The sequence below is a fragment of the Schistosoma haematobium genome, chromosome 5 (genome assembly GCF_000699445.3).
Source record: "Schistosoma haematobium chromosome 5, whole genome shotgun sequence".
Classification (NCBI taxonomy): domain Eukaryota; kingdom Metazoa; phylum Platyhelminthes; class Trematoda; order Strigeidida; family Schistosomatidae; genus Schistosoma; species Schistosoma haematobium.
In genome coordinates this window covers 21,205,154-21,225,077 of record NC_067200.1, presented here as the reverse complement: position 1 = coordinate 21,225,077, position 19,924 = coordinate 21,205,154, and the positions used below count along the sequence as shown (strand labels likewise).

The following is a 19,924-nucleotide window of genomic DNA, read 5'->3' as shown; positions in this document are numbered from 1 at the left end:
TATAGACACTTGCTTGTGCAATAGGGTGAATTTAAATTCAGTTGGTATTGTTTGGCTTGTATCTTCCCATTGAGGTTTTAAGACTGCAATTGATCAGTCTGTTATTGGCATATGTGCATACTGTGCGTAAGCCTCGATATTGACTTCATTCACAGGCTATTTGTAAGCAATGATGGATAGTGGCTATCAGTGGAATCCAGTTTGACGCGCGTTTCGTCCTAGTTGGGACTCGTCAGCTGGATGTACCTAGGTTCGAGTAAATAAGATATTGTATTTGTACATTATTAAATGTTTTCTTTTCTTTTCTTTTTCAATGAAACACTTACTTTGCAAGTATTATTACATGTTGAAATTGAAAAAAACCAGCTGTGATTCATTGTTTCCAATGAAACATTGAAAACAATCAAACCAGAAAAACATGAGGCAGTTCGATTGAGAACAATTTAATGTATTGGTTAGCGTTCTTTTTAGCGAGTTAGTTTTCTACGGGATAGGGTCGCTAAGCCCATACCCAACCCTCCTCCTTTATTCGGGATTAGGACGGTAGTAGCCCCCGGAGGGACTCCAGACGGAGTTAGTTAAAGTATTGAATTAATCAATAGTCAATTTTATAAAGAATAAAATTGATAATTCATGTCTTTATTTCTTACTCGTTATATGAACATGAATTTGTGATTATTTAATTGAATATCAGAAAGGTATATGCAATCACAACATTAACGCTAGTTTAGAACTCATCATTCTAAATAGAGATTTTTTTCATTCACAATTTCATATCACGAAATAAATTTGTATAGAAAACAGTTGAAAATCAGTTAGTATAAGATAGATGTTTCGTCTTCATTTCATACTGCTCTTTTGTTCATATGCATAACACTATCAGGGGTCGAACCTTTAGCACATAGACGTCTAGTGTTTCATTATTTTAGCATCAGTTCATTTAATCTATTACACAATCATCATGCTTTCCTTTAAGTGATATTTTGGATTCATATCCGACATGGTGAAACTTTACTTGGACTCTACAAATTGATTCCTAAAGTTACCAACTAATAAACAGACCATAACTGTTATGAAAATGTATCGTTATGTTTACAATGATAGTTACATAATGTTAGTAAACTATGAACAGGGGAACAATAATGTATTAATGTCTTATGATCATTTATTTTTGTTCTAGATATTGAAAACAGTGAATGATTTGTAAAATATAAAAAAACAAAAAGAAAAGAGAACTATTCAGAATAATTTCCATTTCTATTCATAATTATGAAACTTTTATTCAATGATTCTTTAACATCTTTGAATATTTCAATAAATGATAATGATTTCAATGATTCAATGAATAATCAACAATTGAATATTGAACATGGTAACGATGAAACAGGTTTAAATAGTACAACTCATAGTGTCAACTATTCAACGACTGAATCAATGATCAATGATATTGAGATAGTGAATACAACAACAATAATGATGAGTATAAAAGATAATATAACTATCATGAATGATACTACTAATTATATTACAGTAGATTATCATAAAGAAGATTTAAGAACAATCACAACACATCCTACTATCGATGTTAATTCTAAGAAAATAACAGAAGTTAATATGAATTCATGGACATCATTAACATCATTATCAACACCATATATATCACGTATAGAAGATAGTGAGACACACCAAGTTTATAGATCATTCTCAGCACCAGTTGATATAACTCATACAAAAACTGGACAAGCTACATTGAAACATCAACAACTATTAATAAAACATCCAGCTGAAAGAACTGAACATAAAGGATGTAAGTTTACATTTTTTCTTGGCTTTTTTATAACTCTTTAATGATGTTTATATGTTGTTGTTATTACATCGATTGATCTTAGTTTAACAACCATAGAAATATTAAGAAGCATTAAGTACACCTTTTGAGACTTCCTATTCATTTACATTCCATACCCTATTTGTAGTTTGTACTTAGAACTTATGCATTTCGTAATATATGCATTAGTTTTATGTTATTCAGTTGTTCTTCGGTACTCTAGTTAATTACAGTTTTTGATTTAAATCATTAGTCAGTTGAAGCTAGACCACCACTGAAAACCTGGAAGCACTGAACGGCCGTTTCGTCCTATTACGGGACTCCTCAGCAGTACGCACCCATGATCCCGCACCCCACGAGATCCAAACCCAGGACCTATCAGTCTCGCGCCAAGCGCTTAACCAACTAGACCACTGAGCCGGCTGGTATCCAAAGGTGTTAATGTCTAACTTCAACCAATCAACGAAGTTGCGCCACTGTACACAATTGTCTTTAGTGAGTTGATATCTCACAACAGACCTGGTTGAACTCCACAGGTAACGGCTTCTCACTAGAACTCCAGAAGTATCTCTTGAAGTCAGTCACTATTGAGTAGATGATTATTATCTGAAGGGGTTTTGTGGAGATTCTAACATACAAGATTCATTTCCATAATATTATAAATTGCTTAGTGAACATCAACTCATTCATTCAATTATCAATAACCGTTCAATATTCTCTCTTAATCACTTTTTATTTGTCATCAAAAAATTGTTTTTGCCTATTTTGTTTATATTTTTCTTTATTAAAATAAAAGAACAAACATTTTCTATAACACATTTTTTTCTTTAGATAATTTGTTTACGTTTCATGGCATTGTCTCTCATTCCCTTTCTCTCTCTTTCCCTCCCTCTCACTCTCCTTTGATCTTTCTCTCTTTCCCTTTCCTTCTCCTTCTCTCTCCATTTATCTTTCCTTCTCTCCCTCTCCCTCCCCCTTTCTCTTTCTCTCTTTCGCTCTCACCCTGTCTCACCCATTTACTCTCTTTTGTTTTCTTGTACTAATAACAACGATTTATTATTTTCTTCTTTTATATTCTTTTCTATGGTGTCTACCATGAGTTTATGCATGAAACATTGGGCTGAAATAAATTTTTCTTCAAATAAATAATAACAATAATTAAGCTTTTTAGTGGATGAGAGAGAGAGAAAAAGAATTCATTGATTTATTGATTATATATGACTACTTTTTTTGGTTTTTGATGATAGTAGTGAGAAGTGAAATGTTGGGATATATGTGTTTTATCCGATTTCAGGATTCATTCAATGACTACATACTTATGGATATATACTTCATTATGTTGATGTATGTAATTAGACTTAGTTTGTATGCCATAGCAATTAGTGTAAGTGGCTAAATTTCATCAGTACTCATAATACGGATCAATATTAGACCACCATTAAAAGCCTGGAAGAATCATACGATCGATTCGTCTAAGTATAGGACTATTTGGTAGCTTGCATCTATGATTCTGCGACTAGGGATTTCAGTCTCGCACGTGAACTCCTAGTCTCTTAACCAGTGAGTCTCCATACAAAGTTATTAATGTTGAACCTCAATCAATACGAGACATTGTGCAATCATCTTTTAATGTCTCCAGTCGGTAACTGCCTTATATGTCATATGGTTGAATTCCAGTGGTCATAGCTGAGGAGAAAAAGCTGTCCAGTGCTTTCAGATTTAAAGCTGATTAGCTCATGATTCAAATGTGATGTTTTATTTATCAAAAAACTATAAACAGTACAAACATCTTTCGAAAATAAAAATGAGTTCTGAAATTTCTTGCGTCTGTGGGCTTTCATCAAACTTAGACACATGATTAAGATACAGTAAATCAGTGTGGAACTTGTTGAAGTTTGAAAAGGTCAGTAATGTATTCGATTCTCACAATGAATATCAATACTAGGATATAGTTACATCCAGTTGACAGAGTCCAAATAAGACAAAACACTCATTCTGAACCTAACGGATATACACAATACATTTAGTTTAGTACTGTAGTGAACAGAACATGGATGGGGATAATCGAATGTATTTAAGCACAAAATTACAGAGCATCTTAATGAAATCTAACAATCAAGTAGTAAATGCTTAATTTGCAAAATGTCCATCAATAATGACTCAGACTTCATTGTTCTTGCATTTTCATACAAATTGTATTGTGTTCCCATTCTTTACTGTTTGATCCTCTTTGTCTCTCTGCTGTCAGATCTTCTGTTCACGCCTAACATCATCTACTACTTATATCAATATAAGTAGCATACACCACAGTACTAACTAACTGGAACTTCTGATATATATATGATCAATTTTTAACATAATTTGTTCATTCATTTATTGTTTTTCCAGTGATTCCTTTTCATCATATAATTTATCATTCATATTTTATCTAAATTCAAGTGTCCTATGGTGGTATCGTCAGTCTTTCTATACTGGGGGTCACTTTTGGTTTATTATTACTAATTTGGTTTTGTAAACGTTGTTTATTGAAAAAACGTCGATCAAAAAAAGATGGTAAAAAAATGTCATTAGCTGGTGGAAAATTAGCAGCGGATTTAAAAACAGCAGCTCATTTATCAGAAGCATTAAAAAGTCAAGTAGGTTTGACTCTTATTTTGTGTTTAACCATTTTCATGATTATTAAATGATATACTTGTAGGCTGCATTCTCCCCTGACTAGTGTTAGTTTACGATACCGTTGAGAAGCAGAAATTAACAGAAAGCCGTTTTGTTCTAGTAAGTGATTCTTCAATAATAGACAATTGCCACTCTTCCAGGAATAGTACCCAGAACCTTCAGTTCTAAATGCAGAGGTTTAACTACTAAAACTAATAGGTCAACAGTTGGTAGTATTATTCCAACTAGAATTACTTCGAATTATGGTTGTGCAGTCATTAGTACCATTTGTTACTACTGTTTAAGACTGCATGAGTTTGACCCGGTAGCTGTCGGTTGTCACTTCTCAGTACATATAACACATCATAATCCAATAATGAAGACTGTTTCTTACTCTTGAAACTGTTTAGTCCGTTAATCGAATATAAATGAAAATTCACTTATTGATCTTAATAGCCAAATAAGTGTTCATAGGTAATTGTTGTGAATAAATAAAACTGTGATGAAAGAAATGTGCATTGTATGAAGTGATGAAAGAACTACAATCACTGTGACAATCATAAAAGAGTTGACTTTCAAGTGTACGATGAATGTCCACTTTTATTGAAACTATGATTACTATCGTTAATCGGGTGTTGTAATCATAACATCACTACTAGGTCTTTTTCTTGCAAAATATCAGAATGAGACACTCCCTGAGCTCCCAATTTTGGGGAAGTTTTGTGGAAGCCGCTATAGTGAACTTTCCCAGGCCTGGGGAAATTCCCCAGTATTTCCCCAAAATTTCCTCAAACACTGGCGAAGGTCACTTGACTTCGGGAGTTTCCCCAAGATACCTAAAAATTCCCCGAAATTCCCCCAAACTTGAGAGCTCGAGGCGGTGTTTATTATGGAGTTTATGTGATTAATTTCTATGTATACTTCATTTAAATGTTCCATCTAATCTTCTTTTTAGTACGATAACATGATTGACGAATAAATCTTTTATAAAGGTAATGAAAATTCGAGCAAGTTGACTATATGTTCGACCCAAACTCCCAAGTTTAGGGAAATTTTGGGGTATTTTGGGGAAACTCTTGAAGTCAGATGACCTTCACCAATGTTGGGGGAAACTTTGGGGATTACCCCAAATGAGCTTGACCAAGGTTAAAGAGGAATTTTGGGTAAATATTGGGGAATTTCCTCAGATCGGGGAAATTTTGAGGTTTTTGTACCATTTCCCCAAAGTTCACTATAGTGGCTTCCCCAAAATGAGTCGAATATTTCCCCAAAAGTGAGGCTTGGCAAAAATCATAAATCATCATCCTGAAGTAACTCACTGCTATGACGGGCAAACATAAATACATGAATTCTTACCTATATATTCCTGCCCGAGCTCGCAATTTTGGGGAAAATTTGACTCATTTTAAGGAAATTTCAGGAAAGCCACTATAGTTAACTTTGAGGATATTTAGTGGGAATGGCAGTAAAACCCCAAAATTTCCCCAGACCTGGGGAATTTCGCCAAAATTCCTCTTTAACCTTGGTCAAGCTCATTTGACTTTGGGGATTCCCCCAAAAATTTCCCCGGAATTCCCCGAAATTTCCCCAAACATTGTTGAAGGTCATTTGACTTCAGGAGTTTCCCTAAAATACCCACCAAAATATCCCCAAAGTTCCCCAAACTTGGGAGCTCGAGTGGTTAAGTTTGACTGTTTGTACATGCCTTACAATTCGTTTTAGATCACGCAGTAATAAATTAGGTATTTGTTCTGACAATTCAACTGATTGAAAGAATTGAATGTCTGTAATGCACTTGGTGAAATAATCCATTGAGAGGATTTTAAATACCAAATAATAACTGACAGTGTATGAACACGATAATATATGAAGAATTTGAATTGGTCACTTTAAAAGAAAAAAAGGAAATGAAGGTCAAAAAATTGTTAATGATTTGTGTACTTTATGCGAATACTGTTGAAATGTCTATTAAAGTGGTTGGTGTGCAGATTTATGATAGATATATTCAAAGCTACATGATAAACTGATAATGAATACAGAACTATCGAAAAGATGGATCGTGGTCAGCAATAGAATACACGATGAGCGTCTCATCCTATTTGGGACTTGTCATCTGGATGTGCATGCATCACAGAATTCATGCTCACAATGGGACTCGAACCCAGTATGGTTCGTTTCAAACGCCATTGCGTTATCCACTTAGCTACTGAGTACTGATAGCAATCCGTTTATGCATTGGGGTGAAGTGTAAATTCTATTGGTGTTACTTGCTTGTGTCTTCCCATTGATGTTTAGGACTTCAGTTGATCAATCTCTTGTTCCAGTGCAGGTACATCCAAATGACGAGTTACAAGTAAGACGGATTTACAGAACTATGAAAGTTGTCAACAACAGTAATTCACAGTAATTGGTCGCTAATCTGAACTATATCTACAATTATAGACTTCCTTGATATGATTCAATGAATAGAAAATTTAAGTAACCGGGCATAAAACGGACTGTTTCGATACACTTGCCAGTATTCTCTATCATGCAACTACTCTTTATATTCTTGTTAAAGTGAAGTGTATATTGAAATACCTTTTATTTCACAATCAGGATAAGGTTGCATTGAAAACCGACATGGAAATGAATGAACAAGAACAAGCGGGTGATCATGAAAAGGAGAAACAGTATTTTGGAAAATTACAATTTTCATTAGATTATGATTTTCAAAAAGCTGAGGTATGAGTAAAACTTTATGTTTATATAATTTCGATTGAGTGTATATACATAAATATGCATAGTGTGAGCAATGAACATAGAAACTATGACATTCTTATGCAAGTTGAGCAAAAACTCTTAAGAATTTCATAAAAGTGATGATTTGAAAGAATCTCCCGGTCTCCCACATTGTACGAGTATTTCCTGTACCTAAATAAATGGTTGCTCTGGTTGTCTGAAGGGACATCGGCCTCGTAACTTCCGAAGGAATTCGGCCTTCATCATGAGGCGTCATAATTCTTCTAAATGAAGACCTTCTAACTCCCAGGGCAGAGTTAAAATGATTTGGATTATTTTTTCTGGTAAGCGTTTTTTTAGCGAGTTATTTTTTTACTGGATGGTGTCGCTAACCCCATGCCCAACCCTCCTCCTTTATCCGGGCTTGAGACCGGCAGTAGCCCTTGGAGGGACTCCAGGCGGAGTCATGAAAAGTATGCAGAAAACCATTATACATTCTCAGCCAAATTATGCCAGCTTATGGACAGACAAGTGGTTTTAATCTTTTAGATTATTATTTACATCTCCATATATTTGCCTTCTTTTTTCACCTTTAATTTTGAATGTTTACATACTCATTGTTTACTCTATGCATTGTCTACCGTTAGCTCGTTTAATGATTATAAATCTTCAACTAGTCTTAGTTAAAATGAGTTAGCTGTGATGCCGTTCTTTTTCCTATGTTTGTTGTCGTCTGACTTCATAAACATACGTTTAAGTTATGCTATCCCAAAACACGTGGATCAATTGAAGTTAGATATTGACACCGTTAGATGTCGGCTCACGGATCTAGAGGTTGAGCGTTCGCACACGAAACCGAAGCCGCCGGATCAGAGTCCCACGTTTGCCATCGTTGGTGAGCACTGCTGAGGAGTCGCGTACAAAGATGAAACGGTCGTCCAGTTCTTTCAGGTTGAAAAAGGTGACCTTGTCTAGACCGACTCACGAATTCAATCATTAAAATTACTTTCGTATTCGAATTCTTATTTCCTGTCGACACTAACAAGAACAGTCAATAGAATATTTATGAAGTACATGCGACCTATTTCAGTATTATTGTCTACTGGAGTAAACAAAAAAGCCAACAGTGACTTCAGACAGTGCATTTCGAAGAATGTTAATAGACCTTTTTAATTACCAAAAAATGGTGGGTGACCAGAATGATCACCTAATTTTGTTGACAAATATCTCGAATTTATTTGACATCATATGTTTCTTAAACGAGGCAAAATTACATGAATAGGCTGTTGAACATTTGGTCTACCTGCTTCTGTCTTTTATATATCTCAATAAGTTGTTCGTTTACGCTTGTTTTAACAAATCATTGTTTATTAATCGCACAACCTCTTAAGGTGTGTTTATGAAAAGTCTTCCACTGTACGAGTTACAAAAATGCATAATCACAGACATCGTGATTGGTGACAATAGGCAGCGGAAACAGTGTACATAATTCAGATATCGGTTCCTGGATTACCAGATTCTAGCTGATGACCACTCACCAAAAGAGAAATGACGTTCAGTAGTGAAGGCTTGTGAATCAACTTGATTTAATCAAGCGTGAATCAATATTTAAAGTCAGATAGATATAAGTGATAGACATGTAATGAATAGAATAAGAAGTGAATAAATATATGCTCATTTAAAAACAGTCAAGTTTGATAAGTGAATAATTCACAAGGTCAAAAAATGTGATTCGAGAAGAATGGATAAATTTTTCTGTCCAGAAGCGAGAATAAGTTGTGTGGGCCTAACATGGTGATTGACACAAAGAGGTTATGGAAAACTTCAGACGATTAGATTAAAATATTTAAATGAACATGCCCCTGTTTTACTGAATACTCACTTACTAAATAAACATAAACATAAGAAGCGCTGAATAAAATACACTTATTGAACATGAAAAACATTTCAAACAATCTTAAACTGTTCAGCCCCCAAATGCTTTGGTACGGCCGAGAGTGAGGAGAGTTCATTCTTCCTCTCGAAATGCTCTCACATGGCCAAGCGTATATAGCCTCTGACAGGGAAGTCCTACTCACTGCCTTCTCGTGGCATTACTGCTGTTTACGAAATTAAGAGGACGAGAGGCGAATGTCTCGCGCTTTAACCGGGTTGGTGGACATGGAGAGTCCACCTAGGGGAGTTGGACAACCCTCATTCTAAACCAATGGTGCACATAAGCTCCAGGATCCTGAAAGAACAAATGGCGTATGAACCTATCGTTGGTCACCGACTACCATGGGAATGCATCTCCTTACGTTGCTCCACTGCCTTGTGGATCAGACCTTAAGGTCGAAGCCCCCGGGTGTAGCCCCGTGGTTGAATTACTACACTTTCTACAAACTCTCATTCCGACAATAACTGTCATGTTGTGCTCACTAGTGACTGGAGTTCTAGTGAGTAGACACGATCAATGTAGTCAAACCATGTCTGTTATGAGGCACTTAATCATTGAAGACAATAGTGGACGGTCGCACAATATCGTGGAATGGTTGAAGTTAGATATTAACACTGTTAGATACAAGCTCAATGGCTTATAGACTAAGCGTTTGCGTACAAGACCTAAAGTCCTGGATTGGAACCCCATGCGCATGACCGTCGATGTGCATTGCTGAGGAGTTCCATACTAGGAACAAATGGTCGTCTAGCTTTATTCGACTCATGAATTCAAAATAATAATTTACCATTAATGACTATAATCCAATGTTTTTTTTTACATTATTCAGTTAACAGTTGGTGTAATTCAAGCTAATGATTTACCAGCTATGGATATGTGTGGTACTTCTGATCCTTATGTAAAAGTTACTTTATTACCGGATAAAAAGAAAAAATATGAAACAAAAGTACATCGGAAAATTTTAAATCCTATATTTAATGAAACATTTATTTTCAAGGTAAGTAAGATCAACTATTTTATTTTAATTGAATACAGATTGAGTAGGACTTCCCTGACAGAAGCTATATACGCGTTGCCATGCGACAGCATTTGGAGGGAGAGCGGACTCTCCCCACTCTCGGTTGTACCAGGGCATTCGGGGACGCTAGCTCATGTACTTCAGTCTTGCAATTTATACATACAAATGAGTCATAAATATCAAATTTATCGGGTTGTCAAGTCACTTATATTAAAATACGGGTAGTACGTTTCATCCTATTTAAGACTCATTAACTGGACACAATTGAATCCTAATGCTGATGAATACAGTTAGACTTCCATCATCCATTGTCAAACTACGTATTTACTAAGACACTCACAATTGATTGATCACTGGGTGGTGATCAATGTCATGTGTGTCAAGTCCTTATTTAGTGTAGATCGAATGCTATCAACCATGTTGCAATGTGGCCACCAGTCTAGGTGGTAACGTCTCTGACTGAAACTGGGTGACATGGGGTCGAATCCGTCAGGGAGCACCAGTTCCCTCAAGATTACAGGTACATCTTGCTGACGAGCGCCAAGTAACACGAAACCCGTGTCCAGGGTTTCCTGTCGACTACCTCCAACCACAATCTAATCTCAACATATATTGCCCGCAGTGTCGAGTCACCTAGACTGGTGGCCACATTGCTATATGGTCGATAGTATTCGATCTGCACTTAGCTACTCAGTTTAGACTTGTTCAAACTTGTATTATGAAGTCAAAAGCTTAGAACGTTCAGATGTTAAAAGAGACTGATCAGTTGCTGTGTTTGACAACAACAACAGTGTGATACAATTGCTTGCAAACATTGTTGCATCGAGTTGTATGAACGAACCAAAGACTTAAATGCGTCAAAGATTTAATGTATTTATTATCCTCAGATGTGATAACCTTAGAAATATTTATTATTTACACATTATCAAATATGTGTAGGAAGAATGCTTGATTCAGGAAGGAGAGTGAAAATTCAAGTATGCAGAAAGGTTGATCATGCTGACCAAATATCAAGTTACAACAGCAATAAATCAAACGGTTCATAAGATGAGGTTTGTGAAAGATGCGTTACACGTCAACCAAAACTCATTGCATCGTTTTCAATATACAAAAGGTTAAGGTGACTCATCTCATATTCATCACGTGTAAGAATGTCTACTGGAACAAATTCATAAAATGGATTTTAGCAAATAGGCAAACTGTCATACAATCAACAGGCTGAAACAAGATATTTCTTCATCATATGAGATACGTGACAGAATTCACTTTGGAATCAGCATTAGTGAAAAAACCAAAAAAATGTACCAGTTTTTGAAAAGCGAAAGGCTTAATAGCGAATAAATACAAAACAACTCATGTAATCCTCAAGAAGTACTACAATGTTCAAGATGGATACTTCATTGATATACAGATACACAGACATTGGTTATCAATGGATATAAACAATGTACTGTCAATTATATTAATCGATGTTGACAACTACGAACAGAACTGTGGTTCGAATAAATTCTAAGAATTTTATATAGTTTCATGAAGCATAGCACGTCATTCAACTCGCAATCATGAATCCCATGAATATAGATCGAGATTACCAATCCACTAGGTAAATATCAAGCACTCACACAGTCAGTGGTCATCACAACAGTTGACTGGTATATAAAGACGCATAAAGATTATAATAATTGAGAAGATAACTAGTTAGAAATAAGGTTATCAAAATGAATTGACGAGATGTATGTTGAATGAAAGGTTAGCCCACTCAACTTTAAGTGAGATAGAACGCCGAAGGAAACCTCGATATTACAACATGTGGACAAGTAAGCTCTGTCGTTAAAACCGATCACCTTAATTTTATGGTGCATAAATTCGTCGGCAATGTGAACGTTCCATCTTTAAACAAGTGATACTATCCTCATACATTCGAACTCATATCATCTAGTGTGGTAGTGAGGGAAATCACTTCATAACTATGGTTGTACTTCTGACAATTGCTTATCACTATATGTGTTGTATTCTGAGATATAATTCGCTTATCATATACGCTTTCTGTGGTATACCAATATGAGAAAACTGGAATGAGTAAAAGTGTTTAGCTACCAAATTGAGTTCTAATGTACAAAAATTGTTACCCGAACTAGTCAATAGGCGCATGACCAACTTCATTCAGTATATCCCAATCACAATAATTTCTCAGTTACCATTATTCAGATGATTTTGCATACATTCAAGCTTGATGGCATGAACTGAAACTAATATTTTGTCATTTGATTTCTTCGTAGATTCCCTATGCTGAAATCAGTTCAAAAACGATTTCGTTTACTGTTTATGATTTCGATCGATTTTCCAAACATGATCAGATTGGACAAATCAAAGTACCATTGAGTACTGTAGATTTATGCAATGTAATTGAAGAATGGCGTGACTTGAGTCCTCCAGAAGGGGAAGGTGAAAAGGTGAGTTAGAATGATGACACTGGCTTTTTATTAGGAAAGAAATCAACTGAGACGCTTCAGAGTAAATGTTTGTCATCACGTTGAGCCAATGTGTATTTGTTCTAAGTAGTTACTTCATGGAAAGAAAACTCCATACATGAGAATTTCAGATTGTTTAGGTAGCATTTCAGATCTGTTCACCTAAATTTGTGTTGGAATTACAAATCGAGATGGTCTGACTCACTGATATAGGCTAACTAGCTTGAAACCTATGTCTAGGTTTTATTTTTGTCTAACTTAAATCATCTAACATCAGAACATGGCACACATGTTAGAATGTAGGTCATTTCATGATTTGATTTATGATCTGGTCCCTTGGCTCAACGTGGTTCCGTCCGACGTCTGCAGCGTTTTCTGGTCCGCACTACTACGAATGCAATCATCAGATCCTGGATACGAACCACTCTGGTGTGGTACGCTAACTCGAGCAGCAAATACATCACGTTTCCCTTGGTACCGTCCTACGTAAAAGACCTTCGGTGGCAACTCGAGGATCAACGATCGCTTCCTGTTTGCCAACACTTTCGTCTTACAATCGCACGTTTGCTGATCAGTCCCATGAACGAAACCGCTACTTATCGAAAGTGTAAACCCATTCTAGCGGGGGGATCCTGTAGTGACCTACTTTTATCAAGAGAACGCGACTGGTTTAATGGAAACAATTATTATTATAACCAATTGTACCAGTGATTGTTTTACTGTACTAGTTTGTTTAACTGTACTAAAGACATCTACTATTCTTCCATTCTTCCTTTCGTTGATTGTGACCTTGCACGCACTTACGTTTGCTCAGTGTTTCCGCTTGTACTCCTTTGGCACGGTCTCGGTATTCTTTCGATACCACGGGATCGCCAACAAATATATCTCGTTACAACCTCCAATTGTCTTCTGATATCCGGTACGCAACCTTCTTGTATTGGCGATTATAGTCAACCACGATTCGATGTCACGCTACAGGTATACATTAACAGATCAGTTTGATATTCATCATCGCTCTTTGATGAATTAATACTTATCAACAGATTTATCCAAATGTTACAAATGGCTCTCTATTTTATGTAAATTGAACAAATTGATTGATTCATTCATTCCGACGAACTGCTTCGTAATAAACTTTGTCAATTTATGATCAAACATCAATCATTAAACGGATAACTTTGTATAACTTTGTGTGATAAGGAAGCATCTCGATAATTAAGACATAAAAGTTATTTCCAGTCAAATAATCGGAAAATGTTATATCATCACAACATATTAAGAATTCACTTTATCAGTCTCGCGCCAGGTGCTTAACCAACTAGACCATTGAGCCGGCAACAACGGTCTTAATGTCTAACTTCAACAAATCCTCGAAATTGAGCGATACATCCATCATTGTCATCAGTGAGTTACTACCTCCCAACTGACCCGGTTGAACTCCACTGGTCACTGCTTCTCACTAGAACTCTAGGATATATCTTTTGAAGCCGGACTCTTGAGGCGAGACTGATAGGTCCTGGGTTCGAATCCCTCGAGGCAGGGTCGTGGATGCGCACTGATGAGGAGTCACGCAATAAGACAAAACGGCCGTCCAGTGCCTTCAGGTTTTCCATGCTGGTCTAGCTTCAATTGACTCATGATCTCAACTGTTGAAATTCACTTTATAATTGTCTTCTTCACATAAAGTTAGCCTTTATATATGAAAAACATATTTCAATATCCTTCTAGTGTTAAAAAATGAATAGTAATGATTATGCATCATGTCAAATGGATCTTGTTCCACATATTTACCGTTAGATTCCTTGCATCCTTATGGAATTATAGTTCAAGGAATTTTCCTACTAGAACAGAAACATCGACTTATTACTTCTTATATTTCTAGTAATTGTCTAACTTATTATGTAAAATGTCTAATCTCAATTTATTTTTGTATTTCCTACTTCAAAAAGGAAAATCGTCTGGGTGATATCTGCTTCTCATTGCGTTATGTTCCAACATCTGGTCGATTAAATGTGAATATATTAGAAGCTAAAAATTTGAAAAAAATGGATGTCGGTGGACTTTCAGGTAATTTACTGAGTGAATTAGTTGTTATAAGTAGTATGTATGAATGTTTTCCAATTATATGATACATAATTCTTATAGTCAATGTAATCATAAGTAATCATTATAATAGAATTGGAATACGGATTTCATCATTGATGTACAATTTATTATGAGAATTGCGGTTTGTGAATATTACAGTAATTTTTTAGTATGGGACTCCTCAACAGTGCGCATCCACGATCCCGCACTCCATGAGATTCGAACCCAGGACCCAACAGTTTCACGCCAATCGCTTAACCAACTAGACCACTGAACCGGCATCCAACAGTGTTAATGTTTAACTTCAACCAACCAACGAAGTTGCGCCACCGTACACCATTGTGTTCAGTGAGTTGATTTCTCATAACAGACCTGGTTGAACTCCACTGGTAACGGCTTCTCATCAGAATTCCAGATGTATCTCTTGAAGTCAGTCATTAGTGAGCAGATGATTATTATCAGAAGGGGTTTTGTGGAGATTTTAGAAATTTCACTGATTGAAACCATTAGTCAATTGAAGCTAGACCACCATTGAAAACCTGGAAGCATTGGACGACCGTTTCGTTTTAGTACGGGACTCCCCAGCAGTGCGCATCCACGATCCCGCATCCACGAGATTTGAACCGAGGAACTAACAGTTTCGCACCAGGAGTTTAATCAACTAGACCACTGAACCGGCATTCAAAGGTTTTAATGTCTAATTCATATCATTTGAGACTGTTGTAAGATCCACTTAAACCATTTTAGTTTTATGTAAGTTTCCAGAAGTCTTAGTAATTCTTTATTCATTGTGTAACATATCATCCATTGTTTTTTTGGAACTTTGTGGAAAATTACTGTTGAAGGTTAACTGATCGAAATGTCTTCGATTTTCCTTCCATCTTTTAAATAATTCTAGAAGGCTTAGAACTATGGTTAGAGACCCTGAGTAACATGGCTAAAAATTGTTTGCAATGGAGCAGATGCATCCACTCTTTGTGCTCTCCCGAATTCTAAACTCCTGAATCCTCTTCTTTATTTCTCTTCACGAATTTATTTCAGTGGATTATACTCTTTACATCATATCTTCAAACGCTAATTTTCCCGATTACTGCTTATACTTATACTACTACTTATAGTACTTTACTTTACTTTGAATCGACAACTGCATGTCCCTTCTAATGTGGTGTGGCAACTCGAACTGATGTACGTAGGTATGAGATTCTACGTTGTTACTGACTGACTGAGAACTATCGTTTTAGAACCAAAAATAGTTGCGAATATTAATATTATCTTAACGAGTCTATTGAAATCTTATCTGTAGTCTATAAACGCAATTTCTATCACTCAGTGATGACTTGAAGCTCCTAATAATATGTACTTGAAATGTCAGACTACACAGTAATTCAGTCAAGGAATTACAATATACATACAACTCAGTCAGACGTGATTAAAACCAGAGTACTTGGAAAATAGTTAATGAATGATCAATTTAGAATAACAATACTTATGACAACAATTTATGAATCAAACTAAAGATTAGAAATAAGAGAATATAAGGGTATGGCGAGACTCTAATTTGTTGACGACCTTTGAACGAATCTCAAGCGACCTTGAGAAATATTATCCAATTAGCAATTAGTCAGTATTATTATACAAAGCCAAATGGATGAAAGGCTTTCGCGTTAAAGTCCGAGATCTATTATGTTATACCTGATTGATTCGTTAACAAATTATAGTCACGCCGTTTTATTCATTATAGACGCTCAATTATCACGTTTTGTACAAAATTCCCTGTGAAACGATCGTACGTTAGCAGTAAGTATTGAAGTTGGCAACGTAACCTTGAAATCTGTAAAACGCCTCTGAATGACTTGTCCATAAATTAGAGTCTCGTTATTTGTTCTTTTATATTCTTTCCTGTAATTAAATTTGAAATGAAGAGACAATCAGAAGTAGACAAAAGTCAATTGACGACAATCGGTAATGATTTAAAGGTGAAATGCACTTCATTGAGGTCATTTGGTCAATTTCCTGAAGCTAGACTAGTATATATACATATATATCAGTGCGTATTTGTGTATTTCATTCAGTAGCCCATTATACTTTTCTCGCTCATGTAATCAGTTTTGGAGGTTATCGTATAAAATATTATGCATCAGTATCTGAATTCGAACACTACAGGTCGCATAAAAATTATGTTTTAAAGAAACCTGTTTTATAATGTATCCATCTTGTATGTTTCGTTTCATGGTTCTAGCATCACTGATTGTCTGAATTTAATAATTTTTTGATTGAGACGATGAACTGATTGATGTTAGACCACCAATGAAAACCTGTAAGCACTGGACGGCCGTTTTGTCCTATTGTGGGACTCCTCATCAGTGCGCATCAACGATACCGCTCGCGAGGTCGTGGATAATGTTGTTTGACTTTATTTTAAACATTTATTTAATGAGAATGGTTCTCAAGGTTTGAACTCCTTCTAAAAGATTCAACTATCAATATGCACTATTCAGACGACATAGTTCTGTTTATCGAAGATATTGAGCAATGATACAAAGATGTTTGTAAACTGTTTCTTATTGTGACAATCATTGAAGTTTCTTTATGAATTTTCTTATTGCTTTTGTTCTCTTCTCTTCTTTTTAGATCCCTATGTGAAACTTTCATTAATGTTTAATGGTAAACGTATTAAAAAAAAGAAGACAACAATTAAAAAATACACATTAAATCCTTATTACAATGAATCATTTGCATTTGATGTACCATTTGATCAAATACAAGTAAGTTAATGATTTGTATACATTTAGTTGTAGTTTAATTTATTACTTGAATCCATGGGCTAGACTGTCGTGGACAATCTAGAACGATTCGATGGCCGTTTCGTTCAAGTATAGAACTTCTCATTTTAACTCTGTATTTTGACAAATCAGCTGATCAAGTTATTAATTTTTTTCGATCAGGGTGGTTAAGATATGTATACCTAATCACTGTTTACCACGATATGTGGGTTCGATTCACTAATAGTAAGCTAGAAAAAAGTTGAGACAACAAAAATAATACTCCTTTGTATGAATCTTGCATTTCCGATGTAGCATGTCAACATGGGACAATGTACAGTTTTACTAGGTTTCATTCCGATTTTAAAATCACATAATCTGTTTAGGCATTTTATGAAGATTTTCCTTATAATCTACTCGATTCACCAAACTGCTAGTTTAGTTCTCTTTATGCATTGGTACTACAATCCTCGGAGAGTGACCTCTCCCCAAGGAAACCACCTAGCTCGGTTTAGGCCCCTGAGCAGTATTCTAACTCTCACAAAAATCAAATGATTTGTGTGGCGAATACATATTTGGTTCTTTCTTGTCCCAAAGGTTACGTGTTTAACTAATAAGGCACTAGTAATTGGTGATGACTCAATGGCGTATCCCAATAGGATTTCTTGTTTATAATCTCACCAAACCGTTTAACCTTTTTATGGTATATATAACCACAGCTACATGATATACTTATCGAACGACTAGACTTTAATACGTTTTAAAATGTATTTATATTACGTTCAATGTTTAATTTTCAATTTTACAGAAAGTCAATCTAATTGTCACTGTTGTTGACTATGATCGTATTGGAACATCTGAACCAATAGGTCGAATTGTATTAGGTTGTAATGCAACTGGTGCAGCACTTCGTCATTGGTCTGATATGTTAGCTAATCCAAGACGTCCTATAGCACAATGGCATACATTACAAGATATGCCAGAAAAGAATTGAATCTATTCTTTTTTCTTTAAAATAAATCAAAGAAACCTTTTCAATATTCAATTGTGTTATATCACACCGTATAGCCTTTATGTATTTTGAATATTTACTGAACAAATTTTGCTTATATTAAATGAGATTGAAAATTCATTATCAAAGCAAACTGTGGATATCCGTATAAAATTTGCTTATAAACTATATACTATAGTCGTTTATTTATTGTAACCAACTCCATGTTTGAATCATCAATAATCAGCATAACAAAAGCTGTATTATGGATGTTGATTTAAACAATGAATGTAGTAAGTGATAACACATTTTGATGAAGATTTGTACTCTGAGCTGATTAGTTTGGTCATGAAAACTTCATCATCAACACAAACTTCAAGTAGAAGTGAAGTGCTCGAATAATGATGAAAGCTTTACAATCAAACTATTCACCCTTAAACTACAAGTCTTCTCCACCATCTTAATCACCATACACAATAATACTTGGTAATGTAATGATGACAATGTCATTCATTCAATGATTATTGATTTAATCAATATTCAAAACTTATTATTTGGCTTCTTTTTGCATTTATTTTCATGTTTTTTTCACAAAAGTATTGATTGAGAAACTAAGTGTTGTAAAACCCGCCAAAAAGATTTTTCAAAAATTTGATTGATTTAAACAATCATTTCATATTATATCTCTATAGTTATATACAGCTTGATTTGAATTGAGTTTTGTTTAATTCTTCTTCTCATGTATTTATATTTGCATTGTAAAGCTTCTTCTCATTAATTATAATATATGTGAATAATTTTATCAAGAAATCAGTAATTGTTTCATTGATAAATTGTTAAAGATTAGTAGATAGATGTGGAGATCACTAGACTTTGTAGTTCAATAATGATGGATTTTGAAAGAATCGAACCAACTGACAAAAATTTCTTCAAACATTCAAACTCAGGATCTTCGGTATCGCGAGCGGTCTCACAACCCCTAAACCACTTAGTCGGCATCCAATAGTGTCAATGCCAAACTACAATGAATTCACAATATTTCATAGATCTTCGTCCATTGTTTGAGGTATATAAATGTCTCATACCTGACACGAATTAGACTTCACTCACATGAAGTTATGTACTCAATGGTGAATATAATACAATCCTCGCAATTCTTTATACTGATAAAAACTTGTTTTGTAAAATCACTAATCAAAGCACAAGTGAGAAACGATTTAATAACCATTATGTATTGGATGATTACTTGAGATATTTCGATGGAATACAACAAACGACTGAAGCCAAGTTATTCAAGTCTCATAATGATTAAGAAGATTTGATTAAATTCGGTAAATAGATCAACGGACTTTACGTGGTTGTGATTGAAACTTGCTAATCACGAGACCTTAAATTTAAGGGAATCATTATTACCATAGTGATGAAAGTATTTCAGCACATTCAGATATCGATCTACTGAC

The 19,924-nt window shown here is 35.1% G+C and overlaps 1 protein-coding gene across 1 annotated transcript; it reads left to right on the top strand.

Moving 5' to 3' along the window:
• Positions 1–1,212: 1,212 nt before the first annotated feature.
• On the top strand, positions 1,213–19,229 carry SYT1_2 (Arf guanine nucleotide exchange factor syt1). Its single transcript, XM_051217733.1, has 8 exons — positions 1,213–1,807; positions 4,265–4,461; positions 7,079–7,204; positions 9,967–10,134; positions 12,435–12,608; positions 14,576–14,693; positions 17,343–17,476; positions 18,282–19,229. Exons 1-8 carry the CDS (start codon positions 1,270–1,272, stop codon positions 18,465–18,467), a joined length of 1,641 nt encoding a protein of 546 aa, XP_051065171.1. The 5' UTR covers positions 1,213–1,269; the 3' UTR covers positions 18,468–19,229.
• Positions 19,230–19,924: the final 695 nt, after the last annotated feature.

Bases quoted from the DNA above. Each gene is read 5' to 3' on its own strand.
- SYT1_2 (XM_051217733.1), top strand. From the start codon at position 1,270: ATGAAACTTTTATTCAATGATTCTTTAACATCTTTGAATATTTCAATA. The intron at 12,609-14,575 runs GTGAGTTAGAAT...TACTTCAAAAAG, and splicing joins CAGAAGGGGAAGGTGAAAAG to GAAAATCGTCTGGGTGATAT. The intron at 14,694-17,342 runs GTAATTTACTGA...TCTTCTTTTTAG, and splicing joins GGATGTCGGTGGACTTTCAG to ATCCCTATGTGAAACTTTCA.